Source organism: Electrophorus electricus, chromosome 20 (genome assembly GCF_041902795.1).
Source record: "Electrophorus electricus isolate QZ-2024a chromosome 20, ASM4190279v1, whole genome shotgun sequence".
Classification (NCBI taxonomy): Eukaryota; Metazoa; Chordata; class Actinopteri; order Gymnotiformes; family Gymnotidae; genus Electrophorus; species Electrophorus electricus.
This window is the reverse complement of record NC_137516.1, coordinates 13329416-13349559: the sequence shown is the minus strand read 5'-3', so window position 1 is coordinate 13349559 and position 20144 is coordinate 13329416. Positions and strand designations below refer to the sequence as shown.

The window sequence follows — 20144 nt, the reverse complement described above, 5'->3', positions numbered from 1 at the left end:
AGAGCGGCAGCTAGGGAACTTCAACGAGGATGCGAACAGCTAATATTACCGGTGCCTGAATTTGAGACTACTAGTCATGTGTAAACACTACGGGAAAAAATAAAAAATATAGTTAGGGTTAAACAAAAAATAAGCGTGTTTAATCGTGGAGGATTTTCCCAAAAGAAAGCGGCAAGGGAAAGTGAAGGAGGATTTAATTCTGAATTCTGAAACTACAGACAATATATCTTCAAAATGAAAAAATACAGAATTATCTTTATTTGATGGCCGCTTTCTATTGTTCTCACGAAAACGTGTACATGGGGAAATAGAGTTTATATTATACACGCCACAAACACTACATCAGGACTCCTTTCATTCTGGCACGTCGATGGCCATCTATTGGTCCTTATAACGTTAGACCAAAAAAGTTCCTATCTTCGTTAAAAGCTACTCACATGGAGCGGCACTCGAGGAGGATGAAGTCATTTACAGCATTTTATATTCTGTATCTCGAAATGCGTTATAGGTAGGTAAGTTTGTGGCAAAAACATATTTACTACAATAAGTAAATTCGCTAAAACTGGCGCAGCTGAGAATATTTAGTCTTTCGGAAGCATTTCACAATTTACTACCGAATAGCAAGTCGGAAGTCTAACCAGAACGCGGTAATTCAAGCTCGTTAGCTAATTATTTGCCTTTATGTGTTGCCCGTTCATTTTCAACTAGATGAATGTGGTGTCAAATAAGGCGAACAGTAACTCTTGTAACAGCATAAACACGGAAAATACACTATCTAGTAATTTCTGTAATAGGGCTGTGCCAAGAACATGTTAAACACTAATTATATATAACCCTGTTTTGTGTCCACTGTGTTTCCTCAGGTTGTTGGCTAAATTAAACTGTCTTTATCTTTATTTTGCAGATAATGTAAATCTAGTGGAAAATGTGGCCTGTGGCCACATTGGCTGCGGCCATTTTAATCCTCATGGCTGGCGCACGGCCCGTTGCTGACACTGCTATCAAGAGGAAAGTCCACTGATCACAACTAGTGGACAGTTATCCCACCACGGCAAGTTGCCACTGTTGGGGCCCCTGAGCAAGACCCTTAATCTCCAATTGCTCAAGTTGTATTCAGTCATAACTATACGTTGCTTTGGATAAAAAGTGTCAGCTAAATGCCGTAAGTGTAACGTAAATGTAGTTTGACATTTATTTTTGATTGCCTTGTACTTTTAAAAACTTCACTGTATTCTGTTCTTGGGTATTCCAAAATTAGTGGTTATGTGCAAAAAGTAAATCCAGATAAATGTTCAGGGCCTTGCTTCCCAAAAGCATCTGATGTTATGGTCATCTTAAATGAGTGTGTTGGTGTGTTTGATGTGATACTCTACCATTTCACTAATCTTTGTGTTCCAATACGTTTTGGGGAAACTTGGCCCTGCATGGTAGCTGCCCAGACTTGCCTTTGTGTTGCCTGTTCATTTTTCACTGTGATGAACGAGGTGTCATCTAAGGCACACAGCAAATCTTTTCACGGCATGATGCAAGTCTGGATTTCTTAATTCCCATTGCTTTTGCTGTGACAAGAACATTTCCCTGTCGTATAAATGATGTGCATGAGATGCATTATATCCTGGCTTTTTGCACAAGAAATGTGGTATCACTTTGCTTTTTTTCTTATTGCAGGTAGCTGAGCAACAGATACATTGGATATAAACTTTGCTGCCTATTGTCTTGGACTACAGGATGGTTTTACTGACCAACACTGAACTCCTGACAGGATGCTAGTTCTTCCCAGTTCAGCGCCTGTAGTTTCCAGCGTACTAGGCCGAATGGATATTTCCTTTGGGCATTTTCTAATGTGAATTTGGAGGGGGGGGGGGTTTCTATGACTAGAAAGAAATTCACTGAAAGTTCCATTTGTATAACTATAAAAAAGTATCTTAAGTGATTTAAGATGAACTTGAGGGTTTTCTTAAGTGTCCACTAATGTCTTTCATATGTCTACATCAAAATTCTTTGTCCCTTTCTAAAGAAGTTTGTTCATTAGTCATCAAATTTAAATGAAAGATTTCAGGATGTCTTGAGTAATTACCTATGCATTGCCAAATGCTGTAATAGTCTGTTTTGATGTCTGAATAAAATAATCTTGCATTTAATTAGTTTGTGTAGTCACTGAGCATTGTTTTGTTCATATGTAGTTTGAAATCTTGCATGAACCACAGTATTATGAAATGTTTTAACCTGTACCTTAAACTAAGGTGCCTTTTTCAAGTAACACTTTAAATTGAACGATAATGTGATAGTCAACACTTTTGCAATCTATGTGCAGTCTCATATTTTCAATGTTGAATAATCTAATGTAATTTACAAAAAACTTACATGGGAAAAACAAACAATTTAAGTCGGGTGCACAGTTACATCACAGCTAACATGTAGGGCAACGGAAGTATGAAGGTATCTACTAATTAACGCTTTGGATAGCACACCTACCTAAATAGAAGACTGAGCTTTGTGTAATACTTGTAGCAAACCATAACGCAACTTGATGAAACGTAAATTAGGGGTCGCTGTGTTCAGCGGACACAATGACACTTTCTTTCTCCCACCCCTTTCCTCTAGAGGGAGCACGTTGCCCTTTCCAGTCGGTTTTAGATCAATTAAAGCAATACAAAACCTTCTGTGAGAATACCAGACAAGCTTCCTGGGAACCACGGGTTTCCAACACAAAGTTAATCGTTTATTTTCCGATTTTCGTCATTTTATTTTCTTTTTCAATAGGAAATTAGGAATAAGATACGATTATGGAAGACCAAAAGCATTTTGGGATATAACTGTGAGTGGGAATAGTTGTGCTTGCGTGTTTAAGATTCCTGGGAACTCCCGAACGCAACGGAAGAAAGGGATAAACAAAAGTCCTTTAGCGAAGTGAAGAGGCACGAAGCCCATTTCGGAGGGGCACAGTGGGAACCCCGGGGCTGGATGACCACCGTCCATTTCTCCCCAGCGGTCTGCAATGGGGGAGACCAAAGTTATCTACCATCTCGACGACCAGGAAACTCCATACCTGGTCAAATTGCCCATCCCTGCCGAAAGGGTCACACTTTTAGACCTCAAAAATGCTCTCAAGAAACCAAATTACAAATTCTTCTTCAAATCTATGGACGATGACTTTGGGTGAGCTTATTTATTGATCGTTGTTTTCCATCTACCGTGTTTTAGAGTCTTATTTCACGTATATTTGAGTAGTTTGTGGGGGGGGGGTTTCTTCTTTTTTGTAGCTAACGCTACGTGACTTACGGTCTTCAACTGCTTTCATAAAGATTGCGCGAGGGCGGCCGTTACTGCCGCGTTTGTAGCCTAAACTCGAATCCCAAAGACTAAAAGTGTTAGAGTGAGAAGTTCATTTGGGGTGAAATGGAGTGCAGATTTTGCCGACGGCATCCATTTTAAGATTGGACTACCTTCTAATATGGCTTTTGAACTGACGGCACAAGGTCGGGTGCAGGCTACACGGCAGTGCAAATGAGTGCTGTATAAGGCTGAGAGCAAAAGAACTTTCGGATGAAGTGGTCGTCGGAGGAGAGCTCCTTGTATGTTTGCTTTGCTGCTTGGCGTGTGCGTGTCAATTGCCATGACTACATAAAAAATCTGTCTTCCTGAGATTTTCCTTAAGTGTGGTGCTATAATCTCAGCACTAAACTTAGTCTTAACAGTTGTAATTGACAGAAGCATATACATCGACAGTCGTTTTTCAATTATAAGTGATCTTGTCCATTCATGGTTAAGCATCAAAGTAGGAGGCTACAGTGTATGGTCCATTGAATGTGCTCTTTGTAATTTGCGCCTGCGCAGAGCAAATGCCATATGTCTCCAAAATTACATGTAACAACCCCCCCCCCCCGGGGGGGGGGGGGGAACCTAGGCTTGGACAATTAATTGGAAAATTTCCGTTCAAGTTAATCATCATCATGGGTATCTCAGTAAAATATATTTTAAATATATTTTTTTATGACATCATTGGTTTAGACCTGATTAGGGTTAATTAACAAAAATATGACTGATTTTTTTTTAAATAATAATAAATACCAGGTTATGGATTTTTAAAATTTATTCTAAGGCATTCTTAACTAGCTAGTGATTGGAATTGTGTGTCCTTCAGATTTCACAGCAGGATCATAAGCATTACTGAACTGGATCTTCACCCCTCTTTCAACATTGCTGTTGTAACGCTTGTCTCATCTGTGTGTTGCGTTAACAGCATTATGGAAGGCTGCCTTGAGACAACTGCGGTCAGGAATGCCGTGGAATGCTGTGAAGCACACTGTCAGTTTTACAGCCAGAGCTTCACCATGAAATATGTCCCGAGTTTGATCCACCCTCTCCTGCTGCCTTAAGCTCCTCCTCGGAAAGCTCATTTAAGAACACGAACATGTTTTATCTCCTGCCATAGATGTAAATCAGAAAAAGAGTTGTTGGCAGTTCCTGTTGGCCTTTTTTGCCAGATAACAGGCCAACTCATAGGGACCATGTTGCAGAAGCATTAGAAAACAATAGTTTTATTTAATAAATCTGTGATTAATCACAGCATTTCTACAACATCTTAAAGTACAGTAAAACAACTGCTGTCATCTTAGATCTGTTCCACAAAATAAATAATTAATTTAAATGACTCATAATTACATAAATAGCCAAAACTCTACCTATAAATGGTAATTCAGTTTGAGAAGTTTGGGCCAGGTTCCTGAGGTCACTCTTTCATGTCTCGCTCCTGTAGTCATGTTTGAGAGATCCCACATGACAACTTTGAAATGGTGTGTCTTGTCAGTTCGCCAGAGCTAGCTGCTCATGCCAAGTGTGGACATTCTGTTTAGACTGCTAGTTTATAGAGTTCTAGCTTCCTCTCCTTGTTATTTGGACAGACCATTTCAGTGAAGTAGACTGGTAAGGGTGGAATTTTGGAGCACGCTCTCCCGCTCCCTGTGGTGTCCTGTATGCCTCTTGCCTAATCAATGACCCACATTTCTCTGTTCTATTTGAGCAAGTGCATTTTGCTTTACTTGCATGCTGAAACCTTTTTTTTTTTTGGGGGGGGGGGGTCTACAAAGCATGTCTGTGTGTCTTTCTATCAGTTACCCTCCTTTTTTTTCATCTTGATTACACTTTCTTATTCTAATGTATTCACATAGACTTCTCTCCTGGGGTTAAAGCCAAGCTGCTGTTTGATTGATGCCGTGATAGGCGGGGTTTGATGATCAGATATGCTTATCCAGCCAAATGTCTTCCACTTTCATCTGCAGGGTGGTCAAGGAAGAGATCACAGACGACAATGCCAAACTGCCCTGCTACAATGGACGTGTGATATGCTGGGTGAGTGCGCACACGCACATGCACCTACCTTCCTTATATGTCAAGTTAACTGTGAATGATATGGGGGCCAAACACAACATAATCTTTTGTTGATTGTATTTCCGTACACACACACTTACCTCATTCAGCATACTTCACAGGTCCTTTTAGCATAATGAGGTAAAGAAGCACTAAATGTCACACTCATCCTGAAGATATTGCCAGCTGGCCAGCTGGGTTTCCCTCTGGCTCTAGAGACCTCGGTGCATATCATGAATATGGAAGAGTTCAGAGAATTGGAAACTCTGCACAGCAATCTTTTTTTTTTGGAGTATGCATTCACTGGATATACAATCGATTCTGTCACAGGTTCAGTTCCCTGTTCTCATATGCACTCTCTTATACAGGTTTTGTCATCCTGCTATTTCCAAACCCTTCAGATGTGTAGATCCCCCTCTGGTTTGTATGTAGATTAGAGTTATTGGCAGGTGCACTGTAGTAAGAACAGCATTAAAAAAATAATTCTTGAGAGAATTAATTTGTGCATCTTTCCTTTCCTGCTATTGGTCGGAGTTGTGCCATTTTGCAGGCCTGGGTTATTTTTCTCAGTATTTGCACTGAAATTGCACACAGTTATTTCTGATTTTAGTAATCATCTGCTCCTAATCATTTTGTACATTCAGCAGATGAAACAAAACACATAAAGGATATTTGGATTGTTCAATATTACTTCTCAGGATTTTGTTCCACATGTACCACAGTGAAATACTGCATTGCTGAACTCATATTGCTGCCCTGCTATATTCCTGCATTGCCATAGTTCCAGTGTGGTGCTTACACTGCACACTTCCCAGAAATTTGCAAGGACCCCTACTGATTAATCAAATCTTTGCTATTCAGACCAATCAACCAGAAATAACGGGACTCCACACAGTGCCCTGAACTAGTTTGAGAAAAAGAAAACAAACAATTCTTCACCCTGGAGCTTCAGCTGTCCTTGAAAATATCAATTTTTAAGTGTTGCATATTCAGAACATAACTACATATGTTGCATAACTTTTTAAATGTTTTGTTTCTAAGTTCAAAGGACTATAATATTAAAAGGACTTTTCCCCCTCTTCAGATGGAGAGCCTTAAGTGAGCAGTGACTTCTGGCAGTGATCGTCCAGCCTATGAAAGTGCAATACAGTATTAGAAAAGCAGTTTTACTTGGCAATGATTTCATTTGTGCACCAGTTGAAGACATTAATCATTTAACTGGGACTTTTGAAAACTTGAAACCAGCACATTTTGAGGCTGGCTTTAAGGCGTTGTCTTCACATAAAAAAAAAAATCCTCTATAGACTTCTATTCCAGCTCCACCAGAAATCCAACCACACCTTTTTCTCAAAACATACATAAGATGTTGGGGATGTCCTTGTAGATTAGCAAAAGGCCTCAGTTTAGTGTAAGGGTGATGTTCACACACTTTAGGCCGGTGTTCTACGGCCTCGAACCCGGACACCGAGCTGATTTTATCACATTTAGCCCTGTTAATTTGGAGCTGTCCTGATAGTGGCACTGTATGACAAACCTCTACTCCATGTTCTGTGAATTCCTTCTTGGAAGCTGGTGTCGGCGGACGGATCCCACTCAGATGGGTGTTCGGTGGTGGAGAGTCAGTTGGAGCGGCCTCCATCCGGGGAGAGATCCCAGGGCATCGGAGATTCCAGGCCGCCATCGTTCCAGTGAGTATCCAGAAAGCTGGAATTCTGAAGCTCTATGGCTGTGGTGATTTTTTTTTTTTTTTGCCAGCTGTGAAATGGAAAAAGTAACCTTTTTGTGTGGTTTTTTTTTAATTATTATTATTTATTTATTTATTTTTTACATTTTTGTTCTCATTTCAAATACACACAGTCCAAAAGCTGCAGGCAGCCGGCATGGCATAGATGATGAAACGGAGACGGATTCTGTGGTGTCGCACAGGAGAGAGAGGGAGAGACCCAGAAAGAAACAGTCTCACGATCATTCCGGTATGTCTTCCTCTGCACACATCTGGAGATTTATTTATTTATTTAGCTGTTTTGGCCTATTAAGTCTTCCTGGGTGTCTTCCTGAGTCCTGTATATGCTGGCGTTGATCATTGTTACCTGATTAGGACATATAACACAGTGTGAAGTTTGTCCCAGTTCAGTCACCATAATTCAGGCATATTACTGTAACGATTGCATGTACTCCCGATGTACTCTCATAGTCAGTAATGTGTCAAGGTTTTTTTTTTTTTTTCTGAAGCAAACAAAAAGCAATGGGAGAAAGCTACTGACACAAAGAAGGATTTTCTTAAGGTATTAAGAATACCCATGAATGACTGTACGTATCAATTTAAGTATGTAAACTTGACAAGTAGTGAAGTAAAGAATGTACATTGGAAGTGTACAATTCCAGTGTTTTGTAATTGCTGGTGTATGTATTCAGTATGAATTTGATCATGACGTCTAAGCGCTGCCGTCCACGTTTTGCTGCCCCCTACAGGTAGCAGGCTGAATGGCTACTCACGGGTGGGCCGGGGGGCCGAGCTAGGGGGCTACAGCGTCTGCGACAGCCGCTCCTCCCTCATGAGCAGTGAGCTGGAGTCCAGCAGCTGCTTTGACTCAGATGATGATGGCTCCACCAGCCGGTGAGTCTCCACCCTCTAAATCCTCCGGAAGCTTCCTGCTGGACTAGTATTGTACATAACTCATATTTTCCAACTTACCTCAAATATTGTGAATCGTCCAGTATATTTTTGCTTCTTTATTAATTTGCAGCTCTGAGGGAATGTAGCTAACAACGGGGGGCATCTTAGGACCACCATGTAGGTTAGAGTGCCAGGTACGCCATATGGCATCTGTGGAGGTTTTTCTGCTATGACGAGGACGTTGGACTGGGATGAACCCATTCCTGGGCTCAGGAGCAAGGACTGGAAGTTCAGGAGTTATGCTCTTAAACATGTTGAGTTGGCGAAAGTGTGTGTAGTCTTGTGCCAAATAAGTAGTGCTTAAGAGAACAGAGTCCAACAGTAATTGGCAGTTAGTCTGTGAAAAATTGGCACAAAGTGCTAATTATGAATATAAATATTACACTCGCATTCATTTGTCCCTGAATATAAAAATAATATTATTTAGTACAGTAGAAATTCTTAAGAATGAATAGTTAAATATGATTCAACTGCCAGTGAGGGTCAGAGTCTTTGTGTAACAGCACTTTTGCCAGTGGACAGTGTGGCGAGTATATGGTAAATCCTGAACATTTTATTTTCAAGAGCCAAAGAACTATCGGATGTGTGGAAATAGCCTTAAGGTGAATGTCTATAAAAGTCTGGGTTTGGTCCTGTGAAATATTTCCTCCTAGAGACTCCTCTGTTTAGTAGTAAAAACTAAAAAAAATGTTGAGCAGGGCATTGTGATGAGGCCAGTGTAAAGTATATGATTCGGCGGGACCACACAAAGGCGTGAACGGGGAACCCATAGCTCCTCTCAAACAAGGATGGTATGCGTTGATAAGGTGACCTTACGCAAGTGCTCTGATTGGACTAGATGACCTCATGTAAGATGATTCCAATTGGTCTAATTGGTGGATTTCAGAAAGCATCCTGGCTCTCCGCTGTCCCTAAACAGACATGGACAAAGTAAATCTTGAAGGCCAGGTACTCAGGATGAGAATCTCTGTGATTGCAGTAATTAATTCAAATGAGACTAGGGCAAATTCTTTTGATGTCATGTCAGTAATGCAATTTGTGTCTGTCAGTTTCAGCAGTGTCACAGAGCAGAGTGGCTCGTCGCGTCTGATGAGACGACATCGGCGCCGGCGCCGGAAGCCCAAGGCTCATCACATGGAGAGGGTGAGACGACGGGCGAGGTTAAGCAGGCCTAGAGGTCAATTTCAAACTGACGCACTGATGGATTCTCTCTCTCTCTCTTTCTCTTTCTCTAGTCCTCCTCTTTCAGCAGCATCACAGACTCCACCATGTCCCTGAATATAATCACGGTCACTTTAAACATGGGTAAGTTTCTGCCGGTGGCTAGACACTTAAGCGACAGTCAGTGTGACCAGAAACAAACAGTTTAGTCTGTCTCCCACATACTTATGGTGTCTTGCCAGCTGCTTGGTCTCATTCTGTCTCTCCATTTCTTTTTATTGTATTTTGTTGTTACTATTTTATATTATTATAGAGAAGTATAACTTTTTGGGCATCAGTATCGTGGGCCAGAGTAACGAGAGGGGTGATGGGGGCATCTACATCGGCTCCATCATGAAGGGTGGAGCCGTGGCAGCCGATGGGCGGATCGAGCCAGGTGACATGCTTCTGCAGGTGAGGGTGGGGCTTGCATTTGATGTCAGGGCGGGGCATTTAGCTGGAGCAGAATATTCTTTCGGATGCGCTGTTCGATCACTTTTTTTCATTTATTGGTTCCTTATGTGCAGGTAAATGACATCAACTTTGAGAACATGTGCAACGATGATGCAGTCAGGGTTCTGAGGGACATCGTGCACAAGCCTGGGTGAGTCCCAGCAGGCCACAGCTTGCATCTAGACATTTTGTATATCCTGTTTTGTACTAATTTGTGATTTTAAGTGTGTGTGGGTTGTGTGTGTTTGTGGGTTGTATGTATATTTGTTTTTCTTTACAGACCTGTCTCCCTGACGGTTGCAAAGTGCTGGGATCCAAATCCCAACAGCTGCTTCACGCTTCCCAGAAGTAAGCACGCGCACACACGAATGCATGCATAATCATGCAGCCGTTAATACATTCCCACCGAACATTCTTTTTTATTATTCAATATAACTTGGATAGACTGGAAAAAAGACTTTTCAAGCATTATTTTTGAGCAGACCTGCTTGAATGTGAAGCCATTTGCTTGTGTGCATGTGTGGATGGCTGGAGGCTTTCTGTGGAGCTCTGAGCAGAGTCCCTCTCCCCCCACTCCCCAGGTGAGCCCATCCGGCCCATCGACCCCGCTGCCTGGGTGTCCCACACGGCAGCCATGACGGGAGTCTACCCCGCCTACGGCATGAGCCCCTCCATGAGCACAGTCACCTCCACCAGCTCCTCCATCTCCAGCTCCGCCCCGGATACCGAGCGTAAGGGCCCCGAGGCCTTCGTGGGAACAGCCGAGTTTTTGATCCTCGTGTTAAACTTCAGTGCTTAAAGCAGGCAGCTTGTTTGTGAAAATACTTTTTGCACCCATTTTTGATTCCAAGTTTTGAGTTGATTATGATTTTGGTCTTTAGTTGGTTTAGTCCTGGTGCTCAGAAATAAGTGAAGATTTAAAAGCTTACCCGTTTTGCAAAGTTTTCAATGTCATTTTCCCCTTGTAATGGTAACCAGTAGATGGTAACTGGCTATGTTCAGCACTAGATTTCCAAACGACATAGAAAAATCCCAGATTGAGCTCACTTTGCAAGCATTTCCTTTGTCAACTTTTGCTTTAGAGTGGTTGTCTAGATTTAGCTGGACTATCTTCATTCTGAACTTCCATTGTTTTTTCTCTCGCCAGGTTTCGATGACTACCACCTGTCTGTCCACAGTGACATGGCAACGGTTGCCAAGGCGATGGCCTGTCCTGACTCAGGATTGGAGGTTCGTGACAGGATGTGGCTGAAAATCACTATAGCCAACGCCTTCATAGGTAAAACCGGTCCTCTGGCACTCTGCGTGTGTGTGTGTTTTTTATTTCAAGGTGTAAATCACCGTGGGATATGACTTCTTCTGAATGGTGTCTACGCGTGCATGTGCACTTCTGTTTGGTCAATCAGGTTCTGATGTGGTTGACTGGCTCTTCCACCATGTGGAGGGCTTTGCAGATCGGCGGGAAGCTCGCAAGTACGCCAGCAACTTGCTGAAAGGCGGCTTCATTCGCCACACTGTCAACAAGATCACCTTCTCTGAGCAATGCTACTATGTGTTCGGAGACCTGTCAGGCAGTGAGTCACTGCATTCATGCAAATACATGTAACCTTTCTGTGTTTATCACTAACCTTTTTTTTTAACTAGTAGTTTTAATGTCCCATATGGACAGTTTATGCTCACCGAGTAGTTAATGTTACCTCATGGAAGTCCAAAGTAACATCCAGCACATCTTGTGTGTACACAGTAATTGGTACCTCCACTGTCAGTCTGTGTTTAGCACGAAGAGAAACGGTTTCTTCTTCCTCCATTTGCCAGTAAAACACACCTGCGTCTGTGTGCACACGCTCCCGCGTACCGATGTGTGTTTAATAAAATCCCTGCCATTCTGTCTTTAAGACATGGCCCACCTGACCCTACATGACCACGATGGCTCCAGTGGGGCATCCGACCAGGACACTCTGGCCCCTCTCATCCACCCGGGCGACGCCCCCTGGCCGGGCTTCCCTTACCAGTACCCCGCCCCTCTTCTGCTGCACGACGCCCCCCACGCCTGCTCAGAGGCCGGAGGGGGCGGGAGCGCTGGCAGCCAGCACAGTGAGGGTAACGCCCCGTCTCCTTCAGATATGTTGGTCTCACAGTGTTGGCTCAGCTTCCAAGCTGGCCCAGGGGTTTTGGGGTTGACTTGCTGGTCACCATTAGGGTAGCATTCTCAGAACAGGAAAGAGCCTGTTCATCAGACATCACTGTCCCGTTTGTGGTGACCAGGACAGGCCCAGCATGATGAAGCCATAAAAAGGAGTCCTGTTAGATCTGTGCATAGGCAAGGCAAGTTAATGCATAGAACATCTTACAGATGTCAAAAATGTGCTTTACACAAACAAGAATTAAAAGCTTACAGGACATAAAACAATAAATAAATGTAATATAAATGTAATAAGATGGCCTGTATTGTATGGGTTTGTCATGTCATTTATACACAAGTGTGCTTTGTTAATCTCTCACAGTTCTTGGTTTCAGGAAGAGTCTCAGGATGTTTCTTTGTGGCTGAACCTTCTGTTACAGTAATTTCATGTGGAAGCCCTTACTGTGTTAAAAAACTGAATCCACGTGTTCTCTGCTACTGCAGGGAGCAGCGGCTCGAACTGCAGCTGGAGCCGGGTGGAGGGGAAGGCGGGTCCAGCAGACTTCAGACCGGGTGGGTGCCCTGAGCCGCCCGATGCGCCAGACTTCGACGTCCGCCGAGACCGCTCTGCAGCGCCCCCTAGTGAGGGCAGCGTGCGCTCGCAAGCCCGCGGGACGGCACGGGGTGCGGCGGCGTGGCCGGCGCCCGGCTCGCCCTCAGGCCGCCCCCTCGCCCACGTGCCCGCCGAGATCACCGGCTCCCGCCGCTCCTGCAGCACAGCCAATGGGGAGTTCTTCGTGGACATCATGTGATGGTGGATGGTGGCCTGTGATTGGGTGTAGCAGAAGTGGCCAAACCTTGCGATGCTACAAAACATGGCCCAGTAGAAGAGCTAGGATCAGTTTAAGAGTAGGTTGTGAAAAATGACCTTTGTGTAGGTAGCATCTAAGTAACGTCAATATTCACACTTATCAGTGGATTGAAACGGGCCGTTGAGAACACGCCGTTCCCTCCCTCAACCCCTAACTCTGGTATTAATTTCTTGATTAGATTTAATGGTGAGATTTAATCTACTGATAGGACTGGGACTTGGAGAAGTAATCATCATTGAATGGGATTTGATCATAGATCATACAGGGCACTGCAGATGAGATGAACTCCTGATTCAAGTTGAATGTAGTCCAAACAAGGATGCAAGTGTCTGAATGTTTCTTGTCTTCTGCCCGACTGTAGTGTATTTTGGGAGGTCTTTGTTTTTTTTGTGTGTGTTTTTTTTAGCTTTGTTTATACCTGCATCAGTAAATTTCTCCTTCATATGTTTCTCACAATGCAATTTTTTAAAATCAAGAATATAATTTTTCAAAGTTTGTCAGCAATAATAATTTTACAAGGACAGAGGAGAATTTGTTCTTTTAATTTATAAATAGTTTTATTATGCTGGGAGAGTCCCCATGTTTGCGTGCATGCACGCATCTTTCTCTAGACAGATTCAAGCAAAACCTGAAGCAAGCCAGCATGTGGGTTTGAATCACAGTGGTGCCATGCACCCTCCGTTAGTGAGGGCAAAGTAAGGTGTAATGGGCTGTGTGCTCATTGGCTGGTACACCTTGTGCCCACCAATCTGGTTTTACACTAATCTTCCTGGACCTATCAGCCATTCAACAGTTGGGGTGCCCCTTCAAGCATGCTACCAGAAGATTCATGGTGCTGCTAGTGGATGCAGCATGGCTGACCATTGAAAAAGATATGAAAAGGGTTTGAAAGAAGCCTCTACATTCCGTGATTACCCCAATAACAAACATGGAGATTGGCTATAACTAGCATAGGGAGATAATTAGGCAAGAAATTAATAAAAAATGAAATAAAGTCTGGAATGAGTATGAGTGTCCATGCGTTTTGCTCCTACATTTATCCACACATCTGCCTTTATTTATTAGGCTATGTCATTGTTTTCAGCTTCGTTATCATGGCCCTTAGTTAAACCATAACTGCCAAATAGGCTAAATTGGTTTACTGCTAAATCGGTGCAATCTCAGTGTGCGACACTAGAGGGCGCGCCCCACAAACTTTTCTTATCCGTCCAGTCATGTTGGAAAAAAATTTAAATCTCCCCAGGGAATATAAAAATGATCAAAAGGGCTGTAGAAAATACAACAACAACAAATAACTTACTGATTCATCTGTACTATAGCATTAACATGAGGCCCATGATGGCAGACTGTCCTTTACAACCACAAGCAGAGGGCCCCATTGATACTTGCTCTACCATTTAAACCCCCCCCCCCACCCCCACTCTTCCCACCCAAAAAACCCCCCATCAGTAAGGATTTTTTTTCATCAGTTATTAATATCAATATTAATCATTTATTAATATTCAGTGATTACTTATCAGTTGTTATTATTGTTGTTACTTTTAGTTAGACTCAATGCAACCACTTCTAAGTATTTTGTACAGATTATAACTGGTGTTATCGGCACCTGAAATGTTCATACAGTAATGCGTTATCACACACAAACACCTCACTCAAAGAGAGTTATTCTATTAACCCATTATACAGCTGTATAATATGCTATTATGTTTTATATATGGAGTCAGGTTGCAAACAAGTTTTGAATAATTAGAATTGTTCAGTATATGAGTGGTGAATTCAGAACTATAAATATTACCGGTATAACTGGTGAAAGAAAAAAAATGGAGAGCACCCACTGACACCCTTTTTTGGCTGTTGGGTAGATTTGATCTGTATTTGTATTTCTCCCGGCCTTATTCAGTTTTATTGCACTTCTGCCAGTGTTTTATCTAACCACAAGTGGGCATTGCTGCACAATAAATAGGAAAGCTGTTTCTTTCATTGGGTTTGCACATTCAGTTTTATGAATTGTCAAGTGAAAGGTCCATGAAATGATTTTTAGATCGACCGTAGATCCACATGAACGTCGTTCAAATCATAAGCAGGAATTCTTCAACTTTAACCGCTTATAACCATTTCCCTGCTGTGTGTATCTTATGAGCAGACCACACAGGAATCTGGCCTAACAACCTTCAGCGGGTCATAAAATATCTTCTTATGGATATTCACTAGCTAAGCCATATGTAAGTCCCCCTTTGGAATAATTTAGTTATAAAGAAACCTAAAGTAGAGAAAAAAACATAGTAGTCTTTGACAAACAATTCTGGCCATAGTTTTGTGGGAGAGACTTCAACAGTGATTTCATTTCAGGGAAGAGTTCAAATATGGCTTGTTTCCAAGTTCAAGAATGATGTCTCCTCTGCTATATTTGGAGTTTGAATTGATCAAAGCAAACTGTTCCCTCAATTATTCCAACAAAATAGTAACATGCCAGCTGCTCATTAAATAGACTTAAGGCTCCAACTGTTTACAAAATTGGCTGGTAACACACCCCTGGCACCCCATAGCCATTCGGTTTTACACTAAACCTTTGTCTAGAAACTCACAGATCTCTTTAAGGTTATACTGCCTAGCTATTGAAACCAGACAATGTAAGCACTGAAACCTTGAAACCTTGCTTTCTTGGCCGGTGCTGTAAGCCCTCTCGCCGTAGATTAACCAGTGTAACCCAATGCAGTGCTGCAAAGTGAAATGCATTACAAAACATGTTTTAGGTAGACATTGGCCAGCCCCTGACTAAATGCATGAGTCTCCTCTGTTTGCCATCAGAGCAACTCCAGGCTGAGTCTTGGGATCAATCTACTAGCGAATAAAGCTGGCAGTGAACAGTCAGATAAATTCATTATTTTGTGGAGTCCATACCCGATACTCTAATCTTTGTCTGGTGTAAGATACATTCATAATCACATGCGCTAAAAGGGTTGATTAAACAGTGACAAATCAATGTTAGTCATTGATTTAAGATTCCAAAAGAATAGCCATCTGCATCTGATAGAATCACTAGATTACACCCAGACTTATTTGGAACAGATGTGGGCACCAGTCATTTTAAAAGTTGGCTGCGTTTTTGCAGACATTAAAATTTGGGATTGTAAAGCATTCTTTCAAGTGTATTCATACTGATTCCTCACTAGATACTTTATCTAAATCTGAGAGCCATACGGGTTTAAGGAACTATAACTTTTGTTCCCTACACTTATTCATCTCCCTTCCCTCTGTAAACTCACTGAACTCACTGCAAACCTTCAACACTACAATAAATTAATTATTATAATAGGCAAATTGCTGCAAGGTATTAATTTGCAAAGGATCAACATGCACAAAGTTGAATATAGAATATTCTAAATATAGATTTAGTGTATAATGTTAAAAAAAAAAAAAAAAGATTTTTAAAAGATTTACCAATAGGGAAACTTTCACTCATAGGATGGACCCGAAAGTCAAATATGAAACGCTGGTCCTTTTGCTTTCGGATCAAAGCAGCTCTGAGCCGATCTAAATCCAGTACACTCAGCATACTCCAGGAAAGTTCACAGTCACCAGAAAAAAAAGTCATTTCTGTGGAGAGATACAGTGATTTGAAGGCGGTGCTGACACGGCATGCTAGTAAAAGTCAGAACTTGAAACCAAAAAGTTTATTGCAGGTCAGATTATTTCATGTCCATACCATCACAGAAGAGTACAATATTAATTTGACAATAGGATGGGCTCAGGCTAGATGCAACAGCTTGCTATTTAGGATATGCCACAATAGGAAAGGATCTTTTCCACTGGACACTCAAGGGAGTCTCTTAATAGTCCAAAAGATCAGGGATTTTGTGTGCTATGCAGAGAGACAGACCTACAGATTCACTGTCATACAGAAGCCACTGTAACTAGCATACAGCAATCACTGGTTGGAGGACACATGTTATTACAGTAACTCATACTGATGCAAAAATCACCACATCACAGTATTCAAGTAGACGTTGCTGAGTAAGAGATAAAGCAATACTGTATCAACAACAGCACAACAAATCAGTGCATTCATGCAGTTCCTTAATCAACATTAACAAATATTCCACAAATATTTCTTTGTCCTTATTTGCCACTAAATACTCATTGAAGAATATTAAAAGTACTTGACACTATTTCACCTTTGAAGATTTTTTTCTGTTATGTGGAATAATTTTTGAGCATAAATAAAATGTTCAGTCTATTATGGGAAAAGCAAATGTGGACATTTTCCAGATATTCACCAGGTTGTTTTAAAGATGTAATAATTATTTGGTTACATAAAAGAAATGATCAAATGTTGAGGCTACTAGATTACTTTTGTTACCAAAAGTTATTTATAATGAAACAAAAATGTATATTGTGCACAGTGTATTACATTTTGTTTAATTTCAATAAAATAATAAGCACTTAATTTGTAACGGTAAGAACTTTTCATTATTCTGATATTTCAGATATTTTGCTCTTGTGTTTTGCAATGTAATTTTCAATCAAACAGCTTACAAGTAAAGTTGAGGCATACTGAACATAGCATCTCAGGATGTGTTTGGAATCGTTCCCTGCTGAAGAGATGCACTGTATAGACTGTAAGCCATTGTGTATTGGTGTTCAAATTGTTAGGCAGTAAAGTTCCCTGCAGATTGTAATGTACAGATAAACCATATTCAACATAGAGGTGTTGAATCAAAAAAAGAGGAGTCATAATTTGTAAACTCTGAAAATGGCACATTCAATTAAGTAGGCAATGAGGCTACTTAAAATATGACTAATTTTAGGGGCTTAACTCGTTCCATTTTTGCCAATTTAAACATGATATCTTGTGGGTATGTAGCTAATTTAATTTGCTCTATAGCCATGAAGTTTTTTCCTCAGTCACTTGATGTTAACTGCTAGCTGGTCAAAGCCTTCAGCTGTCAAATCCACTGCATTCATTAATCCTAAACTGCTGCTTTGTTTGACTGGCCAATTCTGACTTAGTGAACTACATAAATTCTTCTCTGAGCTATAGGGTATGCACATGAACTATTCCAAACATAGCATCAGTCTGCTATTAGTCCAAGCCTGAAGGACCAATGATGGGGTCTCATTTTGGAGACTTCCCAAAAACCATCATCTCAACACCATCTCGAGTTTGTTCATGTTTGCTTGGTTGGAATGGAAGCAGCTTTAGATTTAAATGGAAATTGTGACATAAGTGCAACAACACGGTGACCCTACCCAAGATTCAATATAAAGCTAAAGGCCCCTAAAATTGCTTTGCTGTTTAGAGAGTATAATTATAAACAACATGCTCAAACACTTCCATATTGGCTTGTAATGGTCTGAGCTTGAATCAATAACTTAATATATCTCAATTAATATCTCAAAAGGAATGTCAACAAAGTGACAATAATAGGAGTTTGTTTCAAGTGTTTATGATGCAACATGTTGATAAACACAACACAAAGATATTTAGCAACGTAATATTTCTGAATGAATCATGTTTTTCTTTAAAAAAAAAAAAGAATCAATCAAGAGTAAACAGAAGGCAGTTCCTCAGATACACAAACCATGACCTTCCATGACCTTCAGTTATCACAGGGACAGACTCAGTAGAGCTTTTCAAGAATAATGAAATATCCTTATAATGTGTGTAATATAATGTGCAAACGTGTCATGCGCTATTTTCTAATGACTCGTCAAAATCCCAAGGACACACCTCCGCCATGCTGACATTACTGGCTGCTGTTGTTTGAGAAGCTGTGTAGTTATCCCTTGCTGAGTAGCGTTGGTCCTTTGAGGTGACACTTGGCACGCACTCGCTCTCCCAGGGGCACACTTCAGCAGGCTTACTATCAGTTATCTCAGCCTCTCGTGTCGAGCTTCTCCTCCTGCCAGATGCTGTCATGGTAACTTGGCCACTATCTGATGTTTGGCTGATCCGCCGTTTCTCTGAAGGTCTGCCTGAAGAACTTCTTCTCTCCCTGCTTTTGCATATTTGCCCACTGTCCTCTTTAACCTTGCCTTTACCCTTAGATGAGCAGGAACCTTTCCTTTTTGAGCCAGAGTCCCTTCTCTTTGACTGCTGTGTGGGGCTAGAGGTTTTCTCCTGGCTAGGGGATGGTAATTGATCATATTCCCAAGGACAAATGTCCACCATTAATGCTGGGGGTTGCAGAAGGCTTCCAGTGGACTTCGAGATGTCTGAGAGGATAATTTTGGGATTTCCATCTGTGGGAGTGACACTTTTCTTGCGTCTGGTCCTCTCAGGGGACAGACCTGCAGACTCTATTGCTTTGGAAGGCGTGTCCTCGAATTCCCAAGGACACACATCTGCTTTGTGGGCCATCAGGTTAAGGGGTGATCTGGGTTTCCTTCCTTCATGCCTGTCGCACCCTTCCTCCCTACTGCCACCCTTGTCTCTGGAGCGGCGACGATTTGACAGTGACTGGACCACTGTCCTCTGTCTGTGTTGAGACCGTCCACGTTTGGAGACACTCCCATGGACTGTGGTGCTCTCATTTGGGGCGATGGAGACATGCTTTTGGCTTTTCCCCTCTGACAGAGTGGCCAGTTCCTCCATCTCCCATGGGCAAACCTCAGAAAGGTCATACAGGTCCTTGCTCCTGCTTGGTTCGGAGCAAATGGAAGGCTGACTTCCACTCACCTGCTGTTTCATGATCCCCATTTTGCCCGCAGTCTTGGTGTACTCAACCGACTGGCTAATGATCATCTTTGGGAAACCTTCAGGGGATTCATCCACTCCTGAGAGCATCCTGGTGTCTCTGGCCTTGAGCCCCTTTTTGCTAGCATCCTCGATGCTGTGGGTCTTCCCTGCAAGACCCAATGTCCTCTCCCTGGCACTGGCAATGACACTCAGAGACTTCTGCAGCATTGAAGTTCGGAGGTGCACAGGCTTCTTGTCTGCTGCCAGGTTGTGTGCGCTGACTGACTTGCATACCAGGGGGACGGACTCGGCAGATTCAGCAGGTTCAACTTTGGGCACCTCAGGGTTATTCTTTGTAGACCTTCTGCCCATCAGAGTGTCCAGCAGAGACATCTCGCTGGTCAGGCTCTCCGTTTTGCCAGCAGGAGCTCTGTTTGCGCCCTCCCCCTGGTCGCATGTGTGGTCGTAGCTATGGGATCTCTTCAGAGAGAATACCTTGCTCTTCAAGGATTCTTCCCTGGACTTGCCACCGTGGGGAGGTTCACACAGGTTTCCACGCAGGGTGCTGCGATTGCTGCCATGTTCACTGACGTCCCTGTCCTCGCGGCTGTACTGACGACTCACTGTCTCGGGGATTTCAGTAATGCGTTTCATGATCGAGCGTCCAATGCCCTTCTTGGAGCTACGCTTTTTCTGCAAATGAGGGTTGTTGGCCAGCATCTTCTTCCCCTTGTAGATCTCTAGTTGAGAATAGAGCTTCTTTAACTCCTC

General features: G+C 42.2%; 2 protein-coding genes, 1 long non-coding RNA gene and 2 other non-coding genes across 8 annotated transcripts in view; 4 read left to right on the top strand and 1 right to left on the bottom strand.

Annotated features, from left to right (window-relative positions):
• The first annotated feature begins 16 nt into the window (after nucleotides 1-16).
• Nucleotides 17-2144, top strand: LOC118242937 (uncharacterized). 3 transcript variants are annotated; one of them, XR_014118788.1, is made up of 3 exons: nucleotides 17-508; nucleotides 905-1051; nucleotides 1669-2144. It is a non-coding gene; the product is annotated as an uncharacterized LOC118242937 (long non-coding RNA). The 3 variants fall into 3 exon arrangements; XR_004777108.2 differs by having other exon boundaries at nucleotides 905-1162; XR_014118789.1 differs by having other exon boundaries at nucleotides 17-512.
• LOC113570160 (small nucleolar RNA SNORA13) lies at nucleotides 675-813 on the top strand. The gene has a single exon (XR_003409865.1). It is a non-coding gene; the product is annotated as a small nucleolar RNA SNORA13 (small nucleolar RNA).
• On the top strand, nucleotides 1443-1576 carry LOC113570162 (small nucleolar RNA SNORA13). The gene has a single exon (XR_003409867.2). It is a non-coding gene; the product is annotated as a small nucleolar RNA SNORA13 (small nucleolar RNA).
• A 505-nt stretch (nucleotides 2145-2649) lies between the features above and the next one.
• On the top strand, nucleotides 2650-13700 carry dvl3a (dishevelled segment polarity protein 3a). 2 transcript variants are annotated; one of them, XM_081703616.1, is made up of 15 exons: nucleotides 2650-3159; nucleotides 5283-5352; nucleotides 6940-7058; nucleotides 7228-7343; nucleotides 7843-7987; nucleotides 9097-9190; nucleotides 9283-9352; nucleotides 9522-9661; nucleotides 9775-9851; nucleotides 9981-10048; nucleotides 10282-10431; nucleotides 10848-10979; nucleotides 11107-11274; nucleotides 11597-11794; nucleotides 12327-13700. In XM_081703616.1, exons 1-15 carry the CDS (start codon nucleotides 2999-3001, stop codon nucleotides 12632-12634), a joined length of 2016 nt encoding a protein of 671 aa, XP_081559742.1. In that variant the 5' UTR covers nucleotides 2650-2998; the 3' UTR covers nucleotides 12635-13700. The 2 variants fall into 2 exon arrangements, with proteins under 2 accessions (XP_081559742.1, XP_026854181.3); XM_026998380.3 differs by having other exon boundaries at nucleotides 11597-11800.
• A 2670-nt stretch (nucleotides 13701-16370) lies between these two features.
• The window catches only part of gpr158b (G protein-coupled receptor 158b), a 33310-nt gene continuing 29536 nt past the window's right edge, over nucleotides 16371-20144 (bottom strand). The window contains exon 11 of the mRNA XM_026998267.3: nucleotides 16371-20144. Coding sequence (XP_026854068.2) covers nucleotides 18381-20144 — 1764 coding nt within the window. The 3' untranslated portion in view covers nucleotides 16371-18380.

What these genes read in the sequence shown, in the direction of transcription:
- dvl3a (XM_026998380.3), top strand. Translation starts at nt 2,999, where the DNA reads ATGGGGGAGACCAAAGTTATCTACCATCTCGACGACCAGGAAACTCCA. An exon ending in AGGCTCATCACATGGAGAGG is followed by an intron (nt 9,191 to 9,282) that starts GTGAGACGACGG and finishes CTCTTTCTCTAG; the next exon opens with TCCTCCTCTTTCAGCAGCAT. An exon ending in TGGCAGCCAGCACAGTGAGG is followed by an intron (nt 11,801 to 12,326) that starts GTAACGCCCCGT and finishes CTGCTACTGCAG; the next exon opens with GGAGCAGCGGCTCGAACTGC.